We start from the raw sequence: 23,032 nt of genomic DNA on the forward strand, positions 1-23,032 counted from the left end.
TGTGTCAAAGCTCCCAGAGAGCCACCTCTGCATGCAGGCTTTCTGTTAGGCTTAAAGAGTGAAAGTCTTCCAGAGTGAAAGTACTCCTCATCAGCAGGGCTTAAGCACCACAGGGTGGGGGAGAATAATTCCTGTGGGTGAAGCAATTGCTTCCCCTCGGGCTGATGCCAGTTGGAGGGGAGTGCTCTGCCTAAGAAAGATGGTCTGCGGTAAAGGGAATGACTCAGCACAGGGATCCTGGTGGCTCTGTCTTCAGCTCTCTTAACACAGCTACCAGCCCCAGAATCTCCTCAAGCGTCTCTAGTCCACTCTGCCCTCTCTTTGCTGGAGCCCAAGGTAAGTGACTGCAAATGGAATTTGTGTATTGGCCCTTTAAGAGAGTCTCTGTGTCTATAGCTGTCTCTTCCTGGTGGACAGAAACCCCGCTGCTTTTCACCAGCCTTGGTGCTAGGCTGGGGAGCCCAGCTTAGGGTTTAGACCCCACACTTCTCAGGGGAAACCCTTCAGCCAGTGAAATATCCCTCCAGGACTTCAGCTGCCACCCGTGGGAGTGCAGCCAGCCCTCTCCTATCTCCTTTGCACTACCTACCAGTCATGTTGTAATGAAGTGGTTTCTTCTGTATGTCTATGGTTTTTTTTAGCCAGTGTTCAGTTGGTAATTCAGGATGATTTTACTATATTTTAATTGTAATTCCAAATTGGTCCTGGGAGGAAGTTAGTATAGCTTCCTTCCACTTACTCTTCCATGATCTTGAGTCCTCTTGTTTTCAGTTTTAACAGGATTAATCTGGCTGTTGTGTTGAGAATGGGCTATAGGATGATAAGTACAGGAGATATAACAGAAGGAAAGGTAGAATGAAGGATGAGAGATCAGAGTGAAAGCAGTGAAGATGATAACAGGCTGACTCTAGGCATGTTTAGAGGCAGCAGGATTTGCTAATGAAGTATGTGTCATGAAACTAAAACATTGACAATGGGAAGTTTGTTGGACTGAAAAAATGAAGCTATACAACTGACTTGCTGAGTTGCGGAAGACTGAAAGAGGAAAGTTAAGGGCTCAGTTTTAGAAACATTAATTCTGAAATGTTGAAAAGCAGTTGGATATAAATTTGGAGTTTGGTGGAGGATGTCCTTTTGAAGATATAAGTGAAGATGATACTTAAAACTAGCTGAGATATCAAGGAAAATAGAGAAGAGAGAAAGGAGCAGTGGTCTAAGTACTCTACCCTAGTACATTTGACTGTGTAGAGGGGAGGAAAATGAGGAGACCAGCAAAGAAGGTGGAGAGGGGGCAACATGGAGGTAGCAGGCAAATGCCATTAAGTGTCGTATCCTGGAGACCAAGAAAGTACTTCAAGAAGATATTGATCAGCTGAGTTAAATGCTGCAAATCAGGCAAGGAAATAAGGATTGAGGACTGATGGATTTAACAACCCAAGTGTTACTGAGGCTCCTAATAACACATTTTCAGTGGAATGGTAGGGAATAGGAGAGAATAGGAGGTTCAAAAGCAGTGAGAGGAGAAAATTGAAGAGACAGAAAGCCTAAGCAATGCTTTTAACAAGTTCCAGTATGGGAAAAGGAAAAAGCCAGTGTAGCAGCTAGAGAGGGAAGCAGAATCAAGAGGGTTGATTTTTTTTCTAGGTGAGAGAAGTAATACCATGTTTGCATACTAATGGGAGGAAATAAGGAAAGATGGGATAAAAAATGTCCAGCCAGTAGAAAGTGGTAAGAATTGCTGGAATACTGTCTCGAAGTATATAAAAGAAGATAGGATCAAATGGGCATGGGCATAATGACGGGGAAAATGGTAGAATATATGGACAAAAACACAGGGAGATATCAAATTGCAGTCATGGAAACTTACTGATGTTGATTAAATTAGTCGATTGATTAATCTTATTCTAATTGGATATGAATTGTATCACACAATCTTGCTTTTGTGCATCAGAGTTAAATTTCTTTTCATTTGGAGGCTATGCTTGGTTTACATTAGTGACCCATTTAAAATGAAATCATTCTTTAATAATAAATTATAATCAAAACTCACAAAGAAAATCTGTACTCTTTCCAATTTAAACATTCACAATTTTTATTGAATACAGTGGCCTTTGATTTTGTTCCTTATTCAGAGCATCTCACCAACTTTTGAAGTAGATGAAAATTATTTTTGAAGAGAAAATATATGGTTAAATTTCAGTATATGAGAATGGGGTCCTTTATGTGTTCACTCTCTTTTAAGCAAATCTTTTAGAGTTACAATTGCACTGTTTTAAATTTGGCAAAATTTCTCTTCTCTTCAAAAATGTTTAATTCATAGCTTTTTAAAAAAATTTACGTGGCCTCTTTTCTTTAACTCAATCTAGTTCACTATATATTCGATTTATAGGTCTCTTATTCTACTTTTTTTGTATTTAATTGCTTTTAGCAAATATTTGATGTCAACAATTAAGAGCATTTTATTAGAAGCCTTAAATATTCCTTTTTCTTTTCCTTTAGTAAGAAATATTCAGGAAACTGAAGTTTGCTTAAAAAAAAGGGCCTTACATTTAAAATGTTTGATACTGAATAAAGAACTAGATTCTATAGATATGAGGAAAAACATTGTTAAACAACAAAGTGAGCCTCCTTATAATTTATTATACTCCATAATTAATTCTTTTACAAAGGCAAAAAATATTTTTTAGATGATGGGACTTTTTAAAAAATCACAGCTTTGTCTTCTGGCAATTTATATGTTATTGCTATGTGCTTGGGCAAAGCTATAATGATTTCTTTCTACACTTATTCTGCCATCTTAACAATAAAATGCTATTCTTAGAGTATAAGTAAATATGTGAATTTATTTTACATATTGCAGGTACATGCGTACTTTTCCTCCAGTAAAAACAAGAGAAAAAGAAATTGATGGGATTTAATATATTTATTTTTCAGAAAGACATTTCTTCAAAATGTTAAATGTTTAGCCTTGTAGTGATTTTTATTATGTAAATGTATTTTCATTCTCAATTATTAAAATCACCAAATTTTTTTCATAAGTTGTTTGCATTATTACCCTATGCCTGTATGGTAAAAGAGGTTTCAGTGAGACCAAGATCATTTAGCGATTCCACAGTAAGCATTCAAGAAACGCATCTGTTTATTTTTATGCATGTATCCATAAGTAAGGTAGGGATATTATAGTTCTTATGAATAAGCAATCTGTTTTATTACTTCTTCTTTAAAGTTTAAAATTTTCTTTCCTATCATTAGGATTGTTGAGGAAATAACTAATGACAAGTAGTCTAATCTAGTAAACTATATCATGCTCATATGAACCTTACCATATAGTATGAAAAAACTTTGTCCATTAACAGTTTTTTAGCTGAAAGGAGATCTCTGAAGTATTCTGACCATCACAGTCTATACTACCCCACAACTACATTTTATATTTTTCTGTGGCAAAATTTACTTCCTTTATATCTAAACTTCCAGAATTTCTAGATAGGTATCAATAGTATTACAAACTTAATTTCTTTAGCTATGGCTGCATACTAAGTCCCTACGGGTGCTGGATATTTCACTTTCTGATTAAGACTACAAAGGAAGATGAGTCATTTTCACTTCCCATCTAGCTGGTTTTAAAGCATGTAACTTTAAGGATTTTCTAGTTAGCCTGTACTCCTGCCTCCAGGGTTTTTTATTTTTTTATTTTTTTTAATTTAATGGAAAATTGTTAGGTTACTACAGATATTGTAAAACAATCTCCTCTGCAAGAAACCCTCTGGTTTTTTTGTTTGTTTGTTTTTGTTTTGATAAAATCAAGGTAATACCAGATGTCCATGGTGTAGAGGAGCTTGAAGTTGTACTAGGTCCCTTGAATAATAGAACCTCACCAGAGTATATAAAGATATAAACATAATTAATATAGTATCTGAGTGCCAGAACTGTCAGTAGTACATCTGAGTTGCCTGTCATTTGCTCAACAATATCTGATATATCCTAAAAATAATTATGCATTTTTAATATTTTTATAATCACTTAACATTGTATAATAGTAGAATTTTATGGGAAAACATTTTTAAATACATGTGAATATTCTAAAAATTTTTACCATTATTAAAAAGCATTTCTTAATTATAATATAATTCAAAAAGCAAATCAATATTTAATGGAGAAACTCTGTTTCATAGAAATAGGCTCTTTCTTGTCAAGCATTTTGAAAACTTAGTTGACTCCTAAAGAGGAACTATTTTAATGTTTCATTATTGTTTTAAATCATTATTTGTAATTACTTAAATAATATTTTTTGAATTGTAATTATTTCTATTAATATAAATTGAGAGTATTTCTTACAGTTAGATACCAATGAAATCAGTCTTCTTTACAGTACAAATAAGAAAAATATTTATTTTACTCTTCTTAGCTTCATATCAAAGGTGCACAACCACTGAAAATAAATAAAATAAGCTTTTCTGCCACTTTTCTGCATAATTATTAGTTCAAGATTTAGCACATTAGTTTAATTAGTCCCACTTCTGCACCAACTGGAAGGTCCCTCCTGTATAACTGCTATCAGTAATTTAGGCTTCTACTTGGTTGGTGGGCTTCCTGTGATTATAGAATAGCCTTTTGAAAATAAATGAATGGCTATGTCAAACAGTTGATGCATACTGATATAGAAGCTTATAAAAATAGAACAGAATCCAAAATTTCTAAGTATCAAAGAGCTTGTTGCTTCCAACAGTACATGTCTACTCACAGAGGGGATAACAACATGTACTGCCAACGAGATTACTCAGAGGTTCATCTTTATAATCACATTCTACCCTTAATCTTATCCAGCATGTATCGCAGACACATTTGTTTATTAATTCTAAATGAAAAATCTGATTTAATAAAACCTATCACAAAACTGGAAAAGCAATTTGAGTGCATTTCCTAGCCTTTGTGGGCTTTTTCACATTAGTAGTGCTGCTGAGGAATGGCATTATGTTCTTTCTTTAATTTTTATTTTTTTAAATCCTCACCTGAATATGTTTATGGGTTTTAGAGAGAGAAAAAGGGAGGGAGAGAGAAACATTAATGTGAGAGAGAAACACCAATCGGTTGCCTCCTGCATGTGCCCTGACTAAGGACCCACCACCTAGGAATGTGCCTGGCCCAGAGATAGAATGTACAATCTTCTGGTGTGTGGGTGGATGCTCCAACCAACTGAGCAACCTAGCCAGTGTAACATTTTTTTGAGAAGTCTAGATCTCATATAGTTCTACATCTTCTATGTAGTTCAAACTCATTATTTTTCAAATGAAGTAACAGAGGCTTACAATGGTTAAGTACGTTGCTGTTTTAACTCAAGAGAGAAGAATGAGAAAGTACTTGCCTTCTATAACAGTAAATTAACCAAGTTTCACATCTCTTTTGAGATATTGCAAAAACCGTTTGAAATTTCTGAACACTGAGGAAATTTCCACTGATGCAGTAGAATAATGAGAACACTTTTTCTCCCAAAGAGAAGCGAGATCTCATTGGTATATAACTTTTCCAGAAACATATTCAGCATCATCAGATTAAACAAATATGCAGTTTGTGGAGAAAATTCCAGAGCCTAATATTTCTATTGAGGTCCTCCTTTCGTATTTTTTATTGAGATATAATTGACATAAAAATTGTGTAAGTTTAAGGTGTACAGTGTGTTGATTTGATTCAATTACATACTGCAATATGATGACCACCATAGCATTAGTGAACACCTTTCTCAGGTCACATATTTTTCATTTCTTTTTTGTGGTGAGAACCATTACAATATAATCTCTTAGCAACTTTGATAATACAGTATTGTTGGCTATAACCACTATACTGTGCATTAGATTTCTAGGACTTATTTGCCTACTTGTTGCAAGTTTATTTCCTTGAACAATATTTCCCCAATTTCCCCACCCCCTATCCTCTGGTAGCCACTGTTCTACTTTCTGTTTTTATAAATGTGGCTTTTTTAGATTCCACACATAAATGATAGCATACAATATTTGCCTTTCTTTGCCCGACTTATCTTACTCCCTCTGTATATTAATTGCTTCAGCTTTTGACTTAGTATTTATTTACCTGAGACTCTTAAATGTACCAACAGTTGTTAGAAAATTTATGATAATTTCTCTATACCCTACTGTTAAAATATAACTGATAGACCTTCCTAAGCAATTATTTTTACGCCTTTATGCTATTAGACAGGCAAAAAGAAATTCTACTTAGAATATCTGTCTCTGGATATAGATGAAGATGGCAAATTCTCTTCCCCCAAAAGTAACTAGACAAAAAAAGAAACAAACATTTCAGTGCTGTAGAAATTGGCAAAAGGCAAACAGCAATAAGAAATGTTTATGCATGAAGAATTACTGAAATTCAGGTAAGAGCTGGGAGTCTCTGGAGTCCCCATTGCTGTCTCTCAATCCCTCAATCCCCCATTCCCTCAGCTTGGTCAGTATGGGAGTTTTGCCTGGGAGGCTGTGAGGACTGGCAGCTCTTGCGCCTGCACCAAAGAGGTCTCACTCAGTTAACAATGGAGGGTGATACCCACTTCCAGCATTGTTATTGGTGGAAGTAATGATCTTGGCAGTAGTAGATAAGTGGGTTCGGCGAATAGATCTTCACCTGATGCTAACCTGCTACCAGGCTACATTTGTACCATGTTGCTTCAACAATCAATGACCAGGATTTTACAAAGTATGGCAACTTTGACATTGGTAGTCATCTATATGCTGTTTCAATGAGTAATACATATAAAAGAAAAAAATTATGTGGCCATATATTTAACTTAAGCAATTTTTTTTCTGCATAACTTCTCAGTGTCTTTAATGTGCTAATGTGCGTAGTGATGAAGGGTCTAATGTACTGTGAAACATTTCTCAAAATTATGGGCTTTAGAACTTTTTCAATGGGTGTTATTATTCCATGCAACCCATGCCAGAAATCTTGCTTTAGATGATTTCAACTTGTGTGTAAATGAGGTGAGAAAAGGGGACGTGTCTAAAGAAAACAAATATTTTCCCAGTACAGTCTCTGTATGTCCCCGTTTTAAGAAAAGGTGCACTAAATATAGAAAGAGGATCATATAATCAAGGATATACTCTCAAAATATAGCATGAACCCATAAAAATAATGTTAAATTTCAAAACATAGAGTGATATGCAGGAATTCTAGAAACAGTTTAAAAAGTATTTTTACCATCGTTGTTGTTAGAGGACTGGTCTGAGAATGAACTTAGTACAAATGTATATTAATAGCTGACAGAAACACTACATAAATACTATTTAGTTTGGTCTATCTCAAAGTGAGTTCGTAACCTCTGGTACTTAGTGTTTAGTGGGGGCATCATTTTTAATTATATGTAGAATTCTATTTATATATGCATGTGTTAGTTTGCTAAGACTTCTCTAACAAAGTACCAGAAACTGCGGCTTAAACAGAAATATATCGTCTCATAGTTCTAGAGGCTAGTAGTCTAAAGTCAGGGTGTCAGCAAGCTTGATTCCTTCAGAGGACCATGAGGAAAGGATCTATTCCAACCATCTCTCCAAGGCTTATTGCTGGCCATCTTCTTCCTGTGGCTTTTTACATCCTCTTCCCTCTGTGTGTATGTGTGTCTAAATTTCCTCTTTTTATGATTATTAGAGCCCACACTGATGTCCTCATTACTTGATTACCTCTATAAATACTCTATCTCCAAATAAGGTCACATTCTTAGGTACTAGGGATTAGGACTCCAAAATATCTTTTGTGAGGGATACAGTTTACCCGTAAGAGTGGGAGTGTACATTTTCCTGGAGCTAGGGCCTAAATGTTTATTACATTTTCAATGGGGATCATAATCCAAAAAAGATTCAGAGCCATGATCTAGGACAGCAATTTTCAACTTTTTTCATCTCATGGCACACATGAACTAATTACTAAAATTCTGTGGCACACCAAAAAATATATTTCTTGCCAATCTGACAAAAATAGGTATAATGTATATTGACTTACAATAATAATAATAATAATAATAATAACAACATCAACAACAACAGCCTACTTTTTTTGTTCCAAAGTGACTTTGAAAAATCAGACACCTGTATAAGAATTTCGGTACCAAGAATTAACCAGTCAGACATAGCCTTATTATGGAACATGACCAATAAGATGCAATTCTATTATATGACCTATATATTTATGATTCAAGACAGAGCATTCACTTTGGATGGCTGTTGTTGTGTTGGTTGTTGTCATTTTTTATTTGACAGTCTAAGGGAAAAGAGGTCAGTGCTTCTGACTAAATCGTCAAGTATTGCATGTTTTGAAAATGCTTGTGGCACACCAGGTGAAAATCTGAAAATTGCTTATCTAGGAGAATGGTGTTTAAGCCAGGGAAAATGGAATAAAACTTCTTAAAAAGAAATTGAAGCTCACAATAAATGAGAAGATGAGATTAAAAAGAGAAAATAACGTTCAAATAGAAGATAAATCGCCTGTGAGTACATTGGACTGGAGGTTTGTTTAGAGTTGTGTTGTTTAGTAAGGTAGCTATATATGCGGCTATAGAACATTAGAAATGTGGCTACTCTAAATAAAAAAAGAAATGTGGCTAACCTAAATTGAAATGTTCTGTAGGTATAAACTACACATTGGATTTCAAAAATTTAGTATGAAAGAAGAGTAATATGTCTAATAAATTTTTATATTAATTATAGTTGAAGTAATAATTTGGATATATTATATTACCAATATTAACTTCATTTGTTTCTTTTTACTTTTTGAAATGTGTGTAATAGGAAATTTAAAATTCTGTATGTGACTCAGATTATGTCTCTATTTGACACACTGATCTTACTATTCGAGAAAGTTCCATCTCAGGCTGATTATGTGATTCTATAAAAGATTTAAATGATTATGGAAAAGAAATCAAATTATACTACCAAAGGTCTATGAAACTCTTAATGTAAGTTCTTGAAATCTATAGGTGGGTATATATGATTGTAGGTATAACACTGGGGAACACAATTTTCATTTATTTAGATCTGACACTTGTTTTTGACTAACTTTTGGCATCTGAATCCAAAAATGACCCCAGTTTTTCTCTATCATGTCAACTTTTTAAGGTACAGGATACCCTCCCATTGTCCCAAAAATCATACAAAATGTACATACAAAGGAAAATAAAGAAAAAATTACCTGAATATACTCTTTGTTTAGAGGTATTTTATTCATAGAAAAGCTATATATTGTTATTGTAAGTCAAATTGTGTACAAGTAGTAAAATTCTGCTACGAAACATACATATTAAGGTATTTTATCTTTTCAAATGACAGGCTAGGAAATGCCAAAATAAGATACTTGAAACAGTCTCCTTCAGTTGGCAAAGTCTTAACAAATTGCTCCATGAGACCCAGTTTTATGTGCAGAGGTGGGAATATAATGTTCTTTCTCTCAAAAGTGGCTCATGTAGAATGTTTGGATCAGAAGGTTTGAGGTCAGATCTTAGAGGCCAGTTCGACTCCACCCAATGCTTCTCATGAGCTCTGCTGTCCCACATACACAAAAAACAGGGATACTTGGTGTATCTGTGTTGCTGACCAAGAAGGAAGCAAACCATTTTAAGGTCAACACAGATGATCCAATTGTGTTTGTGATATTGCAACAGATCAATGACTCTCTTTATGTCTTCATGGTCTTCACGAAAACAAACTGAATGGCCAATTGGGACTGCACCAAATAAATTGCCATTGTGGAGGAGGACACTCTTCAAGCCCCACTTTGAGCTGTCGATGAACAGTCGCCATTCAGTTGCGTTCTAGATTGGAATTCCCAATTCCTCCATTAAACCATCTATGGTACGGCAATACACAAAGCCACCATCACTTTGAAAGTACTGCAGAAATGCAGTTTCTCTTGATCGAAAGTAGGATACCTTCGATCCTTTTTCAAGCAAGATTTTCTCATGCAGTCTTGATGCTAGGAGTTCTGAAGCCTTTTTGGATAGTCCCAAATCTCGTGCCAGATCATGCAATCATGCTGATCAAATCTCTGATCAAATTGAGTCATCTTCAATTTCAAAATCTTCATCTTTGCTGTCATTTAATTCTTCATCATACTCCTGTTTTTTGAAAGAGGGTATTTCAATGAAAACTGGCACTGGGACTTCAGCTGACTGAGGCACTGGGTGTATAGCTGATGGTAGACTAGGATACACTATTTTACATTTATTTTTCTTGTTATATCCAGACAATTTCACTATACAAAATTAACGATTACTTGAATGATCTCTGGGCTCTCGCCAAACCATAGGTATACCAAGTGGCAATTTATCACATGTTCCCTTTGTCCACATCTGTAAACTCTTCACACACTCCTTGCACACTTTGTGAAGGGCCCAAGACTTATCTTGATCACCAAGTTTTACTTTAAAATATGCAAAATAGGCTTGCCTGACAAAAGCACTGATGTTTGTCCTTTGACTGGGAATGGTGAAACTGCCACAGGTATAACAAAATGAATCAGGGTTGTTTAGGCACTTATGATGAGAAATGTCAGAGGCAGACATGATCTAAAGGAAAGGAAATAAGTATGTATGTAAAGAAAAAAGTAAATTCTGCTAACTCCTTGTATACAGACAAGAACTCGGACTACACTTCGGAATACGATTCACTATACAGAGCGGCACACAACCTCTCACCACACTGTCTCATGTGTAACTGAATAGCCTAGACAAGTATGAACTTGTCACTGGTCTCCAAAGTCGTCCCCCTTCCCTCCCCACTTGAGGGAGGTTTGCTTTCGCCAACAGGAGAGCATTAGTGCTTCCCTCGATCCAGACTCAATCCAGCCTAAAGTTGTCACATTAAGATAAGGTGTACAAAAAAAACTTGATGTGATAGAAGAAAACTAACTGCAGTTTTGAAATCAACATGCCTATTTAAGCCTAAAACAGCTGAAAAGTCGAACTCACCAGGAATTATGTTAAAATTGTTCCCTGTGTAGTTGAGTACTTCATACCTAAGAAAGGCAAAAGGTGTTGCACTCTTTGTTTTTTCATTCACTGTAGTAAAACAGACTTAAAGTCTGGATTGTTTTTATCAATTTTGTCCTTGGAAAATGAAACTAAACATTTTTTCTGGCCCTATAAAACTGCAAACCATGACTCAGTTACGACAAAAGGTAGAGCAATGCAGCAACAACTTCTATATCAGCTGAACTTCTGTAACATAAATGTAGAATTCTCATTTCTCTGTGATTGTGACAGGAATCTCTGCCACCTATAGCACATCTGGTTCCTCGAGCCATTTTATCAATATCACCTCTAAGCCATTTTTAAGATCAAAAGGATAGAGAAGGTTACCAGTTGAGGAGGTTGTAGAATATCACCAGCCCACAAGCATTGACATGATACTCTCTTCAACTTAACTTTGAGGGTCTGGGGATGGGTGAAGGACAAGAAGAGGCTTGATAAGCAGGTTCTGAATGCATGATGTAGTGGAAGAGAACAGTCACAAGCAGGTTGGGCAAAAGAAAGATGCAAAGTGAGATCCTAAGTGCCAATTTAAGCCTTATAAAACTCATGAAGGCTGACAAATAGTAGCTGCAAACATATACACTCAGGATGGGTGAGGGGGTTATGGTTTGGGAGATGACAGAACAAAAAAAATCTTAGGGAATTAGTGGGCATGTTCCATTTTCAGTACAATGGCTAACCATATTAATAATCATATTGTTTATTAATCCAAATGAATAACTTGGACTAAATGAGAGCTTGTAAACTGTTGATCCTTGGTATGATCTAGTTCACATACTTATTTTTCCTTTGCTGACATAAGTGTTTTAAATGATAAATTTGAATGCATTTAAGCAGGGCATAGGTTCCCCAGTTTTCTGCAGTCCTCAATACTCCCTTTTACCTTAGACCTGACTCATTTCCTTCATTGTTGTCACTTGTATGAGTTCTGTAAGTATTTGAGCTTGTGATCCCTAGAAGTTAATGATTATACAATACTAATGATGAGTACCACAACTAGTTCTTCTAATTCTACTGCTATGACATTGTTACTACCACTGCTACTACTTCTACTTCTTCTGTTACTACTATTGTTCTGTTATATTGTTGTTCCACTACCACTATTACTAATAGCATCATCACCACTACCACCACCACTACAGAATCGTATTTATTTAAGCACTTACATGCCAGAGTCTATTCTAGGTTTTTTAGGTGCAGTATTTCATGTACATCTCGCAATAGTCCTATGAAGTGTATTTACTATTATTTTCACCATTTTACAGTGGAGAGAGTGAAGGCACAGTACGATTAGAAAACTTGCCCAAGATAACAAGCTCAACCAGAGGAGAGAAGGGAGGGGGAAAGGGTAGAAAGAAGAGGAAGGTACTAGTCAAGGAACAAGTATAAGGGACCCATGGACATGGACAGCAGGGTGGGAACTGACTGTGGGAGCAGGAGTGGGGTGGGCAGGGCAGTGGAGAGAAATGGGAAAAATTGGGCCAACTGTAATAGAACAACAATGAAATATTCAGTTAAAAAAAAAAAAAACAAGCTTAAAAGTTTAGAGCTGGAGTTCTAACCCAGATAGTCTCACTTCAGACCGCATCTCTGAGAGCCCTTTCTATGCTAGAGTTCTTTGTGTTTATTAAATGGAACACAGATTTATTAAAATGTTGGAGTTCTGTGATATGATTTTATACTTTAAAGTCAAGTATATTTGATGCCTTCATTTTTATAAAATAAAATTATTTAGGGCTCCTAAAAAAGAAAGGATGGAATGTATGGCCTTTTTTCTTAAAAGAGTGGGCACACATTCAACTAGAGAAGATGTAGCTTGGTGACATTAGTGCATCATTATGGTAAATGTAAAGGTTCACATCTCTGTTGGACGTTCTCTTATGACTTGATGGCAATACAAAGAAGGCAGGAGAATGGTGATTTATACTCAGTCCTTGATTAAAAAGCTTGGTTGAAAATGTGCTAAATAAATATTAAATCATACTACTAAATGCCCATCTAGATGTTTTAAAAAATATAGATAAAGCTTAAATATTGACTTATACTATATGCTATTTATATATTATTTGGTTGATATAAAATCTTATCTTTCTGGTCAATTGACTTTTTTATCATTATGAAGTGTTTCTCACTGTGTCTAATAATGCTTCTTTTCTTAAAGTAATTTTTTTGTCTGGTAATGGTATAGCTAAATCAACTTTCTTTTCCTTGGTGGTTACATGTCTTTTTATTTTTTTGTTATTTTCCATTCTGTTTTTTTTCAACCTTTTATGTATTTAAAATCTGTCCTTTGTTAGCAACATATAGTTGTCTTTTTAAATGTCTGATAATATTTATCTTTTAAGCTGGAGTGATGATTGAAATAATTTGTGGTCATGTAGTTATAGATTTAGTTTTAGCTCTACTGAGACTATTTGTTTTCTATTTTATCATTCTAACTTTCTACCCTTATTAACTTGTTAATTATTCAGTCTTATATTTTTGTTTCAGTGCTTACCCTACAGATGGCAACATACATCTCTGACCTGCTACAGTCTAATATGAATTTAAATTTCATGCTTACTAGATAATGCTAGAACTTTAGGACACTTAAATGGCACTTAACCTCATTACCTTTTGCATTGTTGTGACATGCATTTAAAGTTGTCATTTATTTTAGACCTCATAACGCATTATAATTGTAGTTTTGAAGAGTCAGTATTCATTTATGTTTATTTACAGCTTTACCTTTACCTTGGTCTTTATTCCTTTTTCCATTATGTGTTTTTATTCAGGGTTTGTTTGTTTATTTTTTTATCCCAGAGAACTTCCTTTAATATTTCTTTTAGTGCACAGTAAGCTTTCAACAAATTCTCTTCGTTTTGGTTTTGTGAAAGCCTACAGTTCTGAAAGGAATTTTGCTGGTATAGATTTCAAGGTTAAGAGTTGTTTTCTTTCACTACTGTACTTTGTAGATGTCTATTGTCCCTGGCTTCTTTTGTTCCTATTAAGGAGTTAGCTTCCAGTCATGTTGATGCTCCTATGAAGTTAATGTCTTTTTATTCTTGCTAATTATATCCTATGGCTTTGGTGTTTAGAGCTTTTCAGTGATGTACCTGAGTGTGGTTTTGTGTATGTATTTTTCCCGCTTGAGATTTATAGAGCTTTTGAATTGGTGTCTTGAAATATTTAGTCAGTTTTAGAAAATTATTGGCCAGTAGTTTTTCAAATAGTGATTCTACCCTGTTCTTTCTTTTCTCCATTTCTGGGAATCCAACAATACTAGTATTACACTTTTTCATATGTTAGAGTTTTTACTATATTCCACGCATTCCTTATAGTTTTTTCTATAATTTCAATTCTTTTAGCTTTATGTGCTCCAGCTGATATTTTTTCAACTGATCCACTTTGTTTATTGAAATTACCAACCTCTGCTGATTTGGTCTTATTTTCCTTATATATGATGAGTCAATTAGGCATAATTTTAATCTACTATGAAAGTATGTTTCTATTGGTTGTTGGCTGCTTGAGGTTGTTGTTCCCTCATAGCACCTATTTTATTCACTGTCTTGGAACTCAGGTAAATGCAATAATTTAAAAATAATTAATTAGTGGGTTTAATTTATGCATATGCCCCTTCTTGGTTTACTGATGGCAGATGTATGTAGTGTACTTTGAAAGTATTTTTACCCCATTCACGGCACATTTCTAAATATATAAAAATGCCCAAACTACCAGTATTAAGCATGCTGTAGTCATATACTAAATGCAGATGTAGTAAACTTTATATAATTAGGAAATAGTTGTCTTAAATTATCTACAAGGTTTTCCCTGGTTAGCACTGTGCTCTGTGACATGCATTTTCACAACTGTTGTCTAATGATACGTTTAGCTTGTTTTCCAATTGTGATGATGTCACCTACAAGTAACAAAAACCCTATTTTAGATAACAATAAGGAGTTTATTAACTCATGTAGCAAGTTTGAACATAAAGATTTTCATGGTTGGATAATTCAGTATGTCCGCAATGTCATCAAGAACATAAGTTCTTTTTATCTTTCTGCTCTCTTCTCTTCAGGATTTTTCTCTTATGTGGAAAAACACAAGATTGCTTCAGCATCATAGCTATATACTTATATAGATTTCTTTTGGGGGCTTTCTAAGGATTTGCTATAGACCCTTTCTGAAACTATCACTTGTAAAGAGAATGGCATACCTTCAGTGATTGGCTTACCTAGTCAGGGCTTCATTCTTAAGGCTCACTTGCGGAAAGTGAACAAAACAGGTGTTTGTAATCAAAAAAGTAGAGGCAAAATGGCTGTTAGCTAAACTTGGAAAAAAGAAACTGAGAGTCATCTTCTGAAAAAGTTCTCCTTAGCATGCCACTGCTAGAAATCCTTCCTATTTAGTGAAGTGTATTGGTCAAGGAATTTCCTAGGAAAGAAACTAGGTATATATATTTTACAACTGTGGATTCTGCTCTATGTATTAAAAAAGTTATTTATTTAATCTCAGTCCTATGGTGATAAAATAATATGTACTGGTTTTTATAATGAAGTATGTCTACTTGTTCATAATTTTGAGTGTATGTGATAGAGTAAACATTGATTCCATATTGAATTTCTCATTACAATACTACTTTTAGATAGGCCATCTTGATTATAAATTAATTAGAAGAAAAAAATAATGTACTTTTGTGGCGCCAACATTTCTTTCTGAAGTAGGACTTGTAAAAAGATAAAACTAATATGTATTCTAAGCTGACACTTAAAGAGAAGTGAATTTTTCAAGAATTAGTATAATAAACTCACTAGTGCCCAGTTGCTGAAAAATTTCAGTCCACATCTTGGGTTTTAGAAGTTGATGAGTAATTAATGAGCATCCATTTAAAATAAGTATATAGGTTTTACTATTTTGAAAAACCCTTTTCACAAATTGTTGTTTTGTTTTTCATTTGTAGCACATAAATCTTGCTGGTAAATGCCCTTCAATAAAAGAAGAAAAAAATTCTATATTGTTCAGACTGCGCTGAACTGGATGCTGATTTTTTAAAGCAGTCTTAATTATTTATTTACTTATTTATACATTATTATGATTTAGTTTTATTATAAATTTTTCTTTGCATTCATTTTTTCAGTATATTTTATTGGTTATGCTATAACAGTTGTCCCAGGTTTGGCCACATTCTCTTGCATAAGGCCCTTTGTCATACACTGTTTTCCCGTTTCCCTTAAACATTTACAGTCTTCTCTTTTGATTAAGATATAATTAGACACAATGCTGCTTACTTTTCCTATATTTGCAGTGTGGAATCTTTGTGTGTTGATAATGGCCAAATATTGACAATTTGATTTGTTTCAGCATAATATATTTTTAGTTCCCTTGGTGCAAAGAAACAGGGACCGACTACTTTGCAGAGAATTCACCCAGTGCAAAGTAGCGCCATAACTGAACCCCGCCAAAAGGTGATTAAAATCAACAGAAATGGGGGGGAGGGTGGTGAGTGAAGTTGGCAAAGGGTATGGGGGCATAAAATGGTAAGGAAAAAATTAAATATTCAAGTTTAAAAATAATACTACATCAGGAACATCAAAGTAAAAATATACGCACACATGTTTTCCAATGGTTGTGATAAATACAAGTTATTTTGAAGGGAAAAAATCAACAGAAACAACTCCAGAATTTTAATAATATGGTTCATTCTTTCTATATGTCTTGATATGTACTTCACTGTTTATCATTGGAGGTGGGTTTTATGGCCTTAAGAGGGAACTGGGAATGGTATAGCAACATGAATGGGAACTTTAAAAAAATGTATTCTGTGAGCTGGACTTTGGTATATGCCAAAGCCTCATATTTGAATTTTCATGGCAAATATTGTGATGATTACAGGATGCATTAACTAAGATTATGCAAGTCAGCCTGAACTCTATCTTCAGTATATCACTTTGGTGACCACAAGGTTATTGAAACTGCTGCGGCCACTAGTGGCAACAGTGATGATGGCTAATCAGGGATGATTCTGTTGTTAACTCAGAAGACCAGTGATGGATTCTGAAGAAAATGCTCTATGTCCTGCTTTTGAATGCATTGCCAATAGTTTTTATTTGGAAAAAATACGGTTAAAATTGAGTACCAACAGGAAGATAAATTTGGACCAGAGAAATATCTTCCAAGAAATTGTCTTTATTCCGTTAAAACTGTATTCTATGAGACAAATGTTAAAATACTCTTAATGAAAATGAGTTTTATGATCAAATAAGTTTGAAAACACTGTGCTAATAAAAGTTAAACATTTTCTTTATTTCTAAGTTATTCAGTCTTTAATTTGTCAATTAATATGCATTTTTATCTTATTAAATGAGGAATATAGCATGTACCATTTTCCACAGTTCAGCATCTGCATTTTTAGAAAGTTAATTTATTTCCAACAGAATGTGAGATTTTGAAAATTAAATAAAGTGCATAACAATATTTGCTATACTTTTTAATTTTTCATTCTATACTGGAATTAATTTTGTTGATATTAAATTCAATCTTTAATAAACAATGTTTACTGAGATAGAACTTCCTTACATTTCTCTATGCATTTTGCTTTCCTTTATTCACTTGTATTGATTATTTTGTTTCATAGAGATATTTGTGTTATACTTGATTTGGAAGTGCAATATTATGAGGTTAGAACATATTACACTTTAAAGTATAAATTTTAACAATACTGAGTTTTTAGAGATTTAAAAAATAAGTTTAGTTTACCTGACAGAACTGTGGCCACTTTCCTTATTAAACACCACGAATTTCAAAGACTAATTAGAGTGACTTTCTCTTTGAAAATTCTGAAGGTTTCTTTTCATTATTTTTCATCTGCAGATCAAGCCTTCACAGGAGCTCTTTCTCTGATATATTATAGTGTAGCTCCCAAAGTAAAATAAAATTAGACGTTTTTACCATTAGAATCAGGATTCACCTGAATACTATCTCTAAGACATTGTATGTGCAAAGTATTATATATTTGTTGTAATTTCCATTACAAAGGAAGTCAGAAATAAAAATCATTTCTTTCACAAATTTAATTGCTTTTTAAGTAACAACCGTTCTTTTATATTTTATTTTAAACCCAAAGCTAAACAAAACACAAAAAATAGCATCTGATAGTTATGGGGAGAACCTCCCATAGACATCTCACAGCTCATGTTACAAAGACAGTGATTGGCAGCTCAGAATACCATTGGCATTCTCATTGTAAATCAGAATAAGAAATGTGTTGCTTTAGGAACATAAAACAAAGATACCATCACTTTATTAGTATCTTTCTATTGCTTGACTTCATGTTTAGTGAAGAACAAAAAATTAAAAACAAGAAAGTCAATGGTTTAAGAACTAATCCGTGTCCTCTGTTAGAAGGATAATTTGACATCTCTTGAATCACCAGCTCCTTATAATTCTAAACAGGAAAAGTTACTCTCTTACAAGAATTCCTTTTTTGCTTAGGATTTCTTGTGTATTATATCTACCTGTTTAAATATCACATTAAATTGTAACAGCCTACATGTTTTAGATGGTATCACATTCTAATGCTACTTTCTTATTTGGATGTCAGCATCATGAAAATAAAATGTGTTGTAAGGAGAAGCATAGCCTATTTTAATGGAAAATATTTAGACTGTGAGCTGAGAGCTCAGGTCTGATCTTCTCTAGTATTATGCTCTAGTATTATGGATTAGGATACCTGTCCCTTACCTCTACAACAGGCAAGAATTCTGAAGCCATAGATCAATAATATATGTGAAAGTATTTGCACTCTGTTGAGCACATGGACTAGCATTATTCTTTCCAATGTTACTCTTAAGTGGGAATTTATGTATCCCAAAGACATTTTTAGATACAGTTTTCTTTGTTCCCATATTCTTTGTTTTTATTTTAAAAGGTAGTTGAATTGACTTAGTGTTATTTTTGCATCACCCAGCACGGTGCTTTGCACACAGTAGGATTTTTAATATTTGTTTATTAAGTGGTGGATGAATTCTTCACAGTATAATTAAATGTATCTGAGATGAGCACAGTAAATGCAGTTTAAATTGTATTATTATTTTTAATTCATTTTCCTGCCATGTTTAAATGCCATTAGTAAAATGTTGACAAATTTGGACTTTCCTTGTTATTATCTGGCATAAAATCAAGACTGACTCAGAGTTTATTTTAGCATCATAATATTGCTAAACAAAGCCTAGCAGTTATGACTTTTATTTGGCGTAATTTCCTACCTATTTCAGAAGGATAAATTATGGTTTATACCAGTTGTTTTTCTCTAAGCTTCAAAACACTTATTTAAACATTGTGTTATATACAAATAAGCCTAAAAGACTCCATTCATTCTCTGTTCCTTGGCTGGTGTGCCACTTACTTACAGATTCATTGACTATGATTGATTATAAACTGCCTGTGAGACCCACTTACATGGGTTTGCCATTTCTTAGAGTCTAAATGAGTCACAATTCCCTCTGCTATTGGACTTTACAACATGTAATAAGGTGTTTTTAATGACTTTCTCTGCAAAATATACTTCTTCATCTGCAGGTCAGGCTGGTTAAAATCTCTATTTTGTTGGACGCCATGCTAAAGAAAACTTTTGTGCCTCAGTATTCTTTTTCTTCTCAGTGAAACCATATCCTAAAATATTTTAAAAGCCAGAGTGCAAACTAATTATACCACCATAAAATATTTTCACAAAAATAAACAGTTCCTATATTCCACGTAACCCTATTCACCAAAATCACCTTTTATACTTTGTGCAGTTCTCTTAAATTTAAAAATGCACAGCAAATGCCACCAATATAGTTAGTTGTGTACTTGCCTGATTGTGAGCTCCTAGGAACAGGGATAAAACCGTGGTTTACTCATGCTTCCCATAATCAGCACAGTGCTTTGTACTTAATGGGTAGCCAACATTTTTTTGTCAGATTGAATTGTCATGATACTTCCATAAAAGATCTATGAGAATCTTACTAGGGAGTGCTCCGCAGTCTTTAGTAGAACTGTTGCCTAAAGCAAAAAACCAAGAATAGGAGCTGAGCTGTCACGCAACTCTCAGGTGGCTGGGTAAAAGTCCAGGCATTAGATCATTAGGAGTTTTATCTGAAACAATGTGTTCAATTTAGGGTTGAGAACTGAATTGGTGGAATTTTGTCCAAATCCATCTAGGTAACCTCTTATCCCCTTTCAAAACCCTAAGTTAGGTTGTTGATTCTGCGAAGTTTCTGGTCAAAAAGAGCAATGGGAAAGTAAATTAACATTGATTTTGTGCTGTTCTGTATGGGATGCTGTGTTAGGTGCTCCATATAATCTATCTCATTTAATCTTGACCGTAATTAGTATCAGGCTTTATAGCTCTCAGTCCTGGGGAGGTTAAGGAATTTGTCCAAGTTTACATAACTAGTAAGTGAAACAGCCAAAATTTGAACTCATATGTTGCTGGTAACAAAGATATCCTATTTTATTATCCACTCTGTTATTTAGGCTCTTTTACTATCAATTAATAACTAGATTTGATTGTTAAACCAAGCTTAACTCTTTTATATAAGTGAACTGACATGATTTAACATAAAGAATATTGAAGTGAAAAAGCTATTTTGTCATTTAGTGTCTGGAAAATAAAAAGTTATTGAGACATCTTTAAAATTCCATTTGATGCACAGAAAAGGTCAATCTGTAAAGAACCTTTTATGATTTAATAAGTCTGATGTTTCCAACTTCGACTTGGATAACCGTGTTCCTGTATCTGTGCAGAAGGCAAACAGAAGTACCCAATTGATTCTGATTTTCTCTGGAAGTGAATCCAGAGAGAAAATAAGAGCCTCCTCTACTTATCCTGATTCTTAGGCCTCTAGAGGAGATTACTATATAGTTAATAATTTACATCATTTTTGAAGCATCAATTTAGTATAATGTAGCTGATCTTGTGCTTACTGATTGACTCATTAAGGCAACCTCATCCTTTCCTGGGAAAGGACAGATATCTTTTGAATTTAAGTATTATCCAGAAACCTTTACTCCCTAGAGCTTCTATTAAATGTGATTTCTATCACAACTCGTTGCAGCACTATGGAAACCTAGGATTCAGCTATAATTCTATTGTACCAGTATTTTAGTTCTCTAATCAAGGCTTTTTTTTTTTTTTTTGCTAACCTTTCCGCATTTCATTTTCTCATCTGTGAAATTTAAGAAGTTCAATCAACTATATTTACAGTTTCCCAATGCATTTAAAGTCTACTGTTTGTTCTATAGTGAGGTCAGGGAAAGTGTGCCAGGAGGTAACTAATGATATTTGGTAGAAAGGTGTTCCTAAGTTTTCTTCTACCTATTGCCATTAGAATAATTCTGAAAGGAATTATGGAAGTGACTCACAGCTTTATTTTTCTCCTTCTGATTTTTGGGAAGCCCTAAGCTATTTGAAAATCCTACCTATCAGACAGTATAATCAAGAAATGTAGTCAAGAGTGTTACCAAGCAAAGGGGGAATTGTTCACGTGACATCCTTGATGTAAGAACCAACAATTAGTGTTGAGAAAAACCGGTCTTTGTTTACAGTATTCCAACCTGGGGGTGCTGGGAGCACTTCAGCTCAGAACCTTGTTCTCCCACAGGACCCAGCATTTCCTTTGCACACCAAAAGGCTATGAGCCAAAACCAAGCCCAACAGTTCCCCATTACTTATCTGTCAGCTCTTTCCTTCAGGATCCAAGGTACAATGTCATCAGCCTCCATATAATAGTCCAGGAAAGCATGCACTGTGTTACACTGGATCATGGTGAAGTCCAGGAAAGGCACAAGTCCTAAGAGAGTGTCTTCTCCGCATTTTCCAAGTTCCAAGAGCCCAGATAGAGTCCGGGTCTGCAAGGTGGAGTCCTTGGTGGCTTCCAAGTCAGACGGAACAGGCACAATCAAAGCAGCAGTGTGCCTGCTTTCTTCGTAGCCCAGGCCACATGGCTGGATCATCCCTATGAACTGCATAGCTGCTTCTTCCTTTTCACTGTGGACCAGCTTCACTGCAAAGCTGCCTAGCTGCTACATCATGACTCTCTTCCTACACACCAGACTTCATGACGGACTGATGTGGTCCTTCTCCAGTCTTTCAAACCGTGTGGCTCATCACCCCAAATGGCTGCCACCTTATTTTAAAAACCCTGACCAAAGGGGAGAAAGTTGGAACTATTGTAACAATATAATCAATAAAATACATTAAAAAACAAACAAACCCTGACTGTGGCCTGTGACATAGTTAGTGTTGTAACCAGTCCTGGACACTCACAGAGTCATGCTCAGGCCCCATAAGCTTTTTCGTCACCTTTCTATGGTCAAAGCCCCTCCCATCTCCTTGGTGCCCTTGAGCAGCCATAGCAATTTGCAAATATAAGAAACTAGGCATCTCAGGAAAATGTCTGTACTCCAGAGTCCCATCCCGCAAATTCTGAGGCCTCTTAACACTCTCTTACAGGAGGAAGCTTACAAGGTTATAAAATTGATCATCCTGGACTAGAACATTTCTCCTATGTCTCCAGGAAAATGTATGGTTCACCTTATTTGTATTACTAATGGGGGCACTACATTAAAGGAGACTATATAGGTTTTAAAAGATTTAAATTTAAGGTTCTTCATATATTTATGTATTATATTATGTGTTAATTATCATATATTATTAAATATATGTAATTAAAAACAATACCTGTCATATTCAATAAAAATTAGCTGAATATAGCATTTTTATTAATATTGCTATTACTGTTGGTGGAGGTGGTAGTGATGGTAAGACTACTATTGTTAAATAAATATTCCTATTTTATTTAAGTTTTCAGAAAATTTTTAAATATGCTAATAGCATTCATTCTAGTAATTCACATATTAAAAAAATATTCCTGAAATTTAATCTTAGTCAAATTTAATGAGATATGAAGATATACAATGGCAGTTTTCAGAAAATGAGATCTCACCTCTTGAACAAATAGTTTTGATTTGGGAATAGGATTTACCAGG

At 34.5% G+C, this 23,032-nt stretch overlaps 1 protein-coding gene across 2 annotated transcripts in view; it reads left to right on the forward strand.

Annotated features, from left to right (window-relative positions):
• Positions 1–23,032, forward strand: part of XRCC4 (X-ray repair cross complementing 4) — a 236,707-nt gene that overhangs the window by 114,298 nt on the left and 99,377 nt on the right. Inside the window, exon 7 of one of the 2 annotated variants that reach the window (XM_090278983.1) lies at positions 271–336. The exons of the other annotated variant lie outside the window; for it this stretch is intronic. Within the exon in view, the coding sequence (XP_090135109.1) occupies positions 271–336 (66 nt within the window). The remainder of the gene's footprint in view (positions 1–270; positions 337–23,032) is intronic. 2 annotated transcript variants of the gene reach the window in all.

This window comes from Furipterus horrens, unplaced genomic scaffold (assembly GCF_987537825.1).
Source record: "Furipterus horrens unplaced genomic scaffold, mFurHor1.1.pri manual_scaffold_5, whole genome shotgun sequence".
Lineage (NCBI taxonomy): Eukaryota > Metazoa > Chordata > Mammalia > Chiroptera > Furipteridae > Furipterus > Furipterus horrens.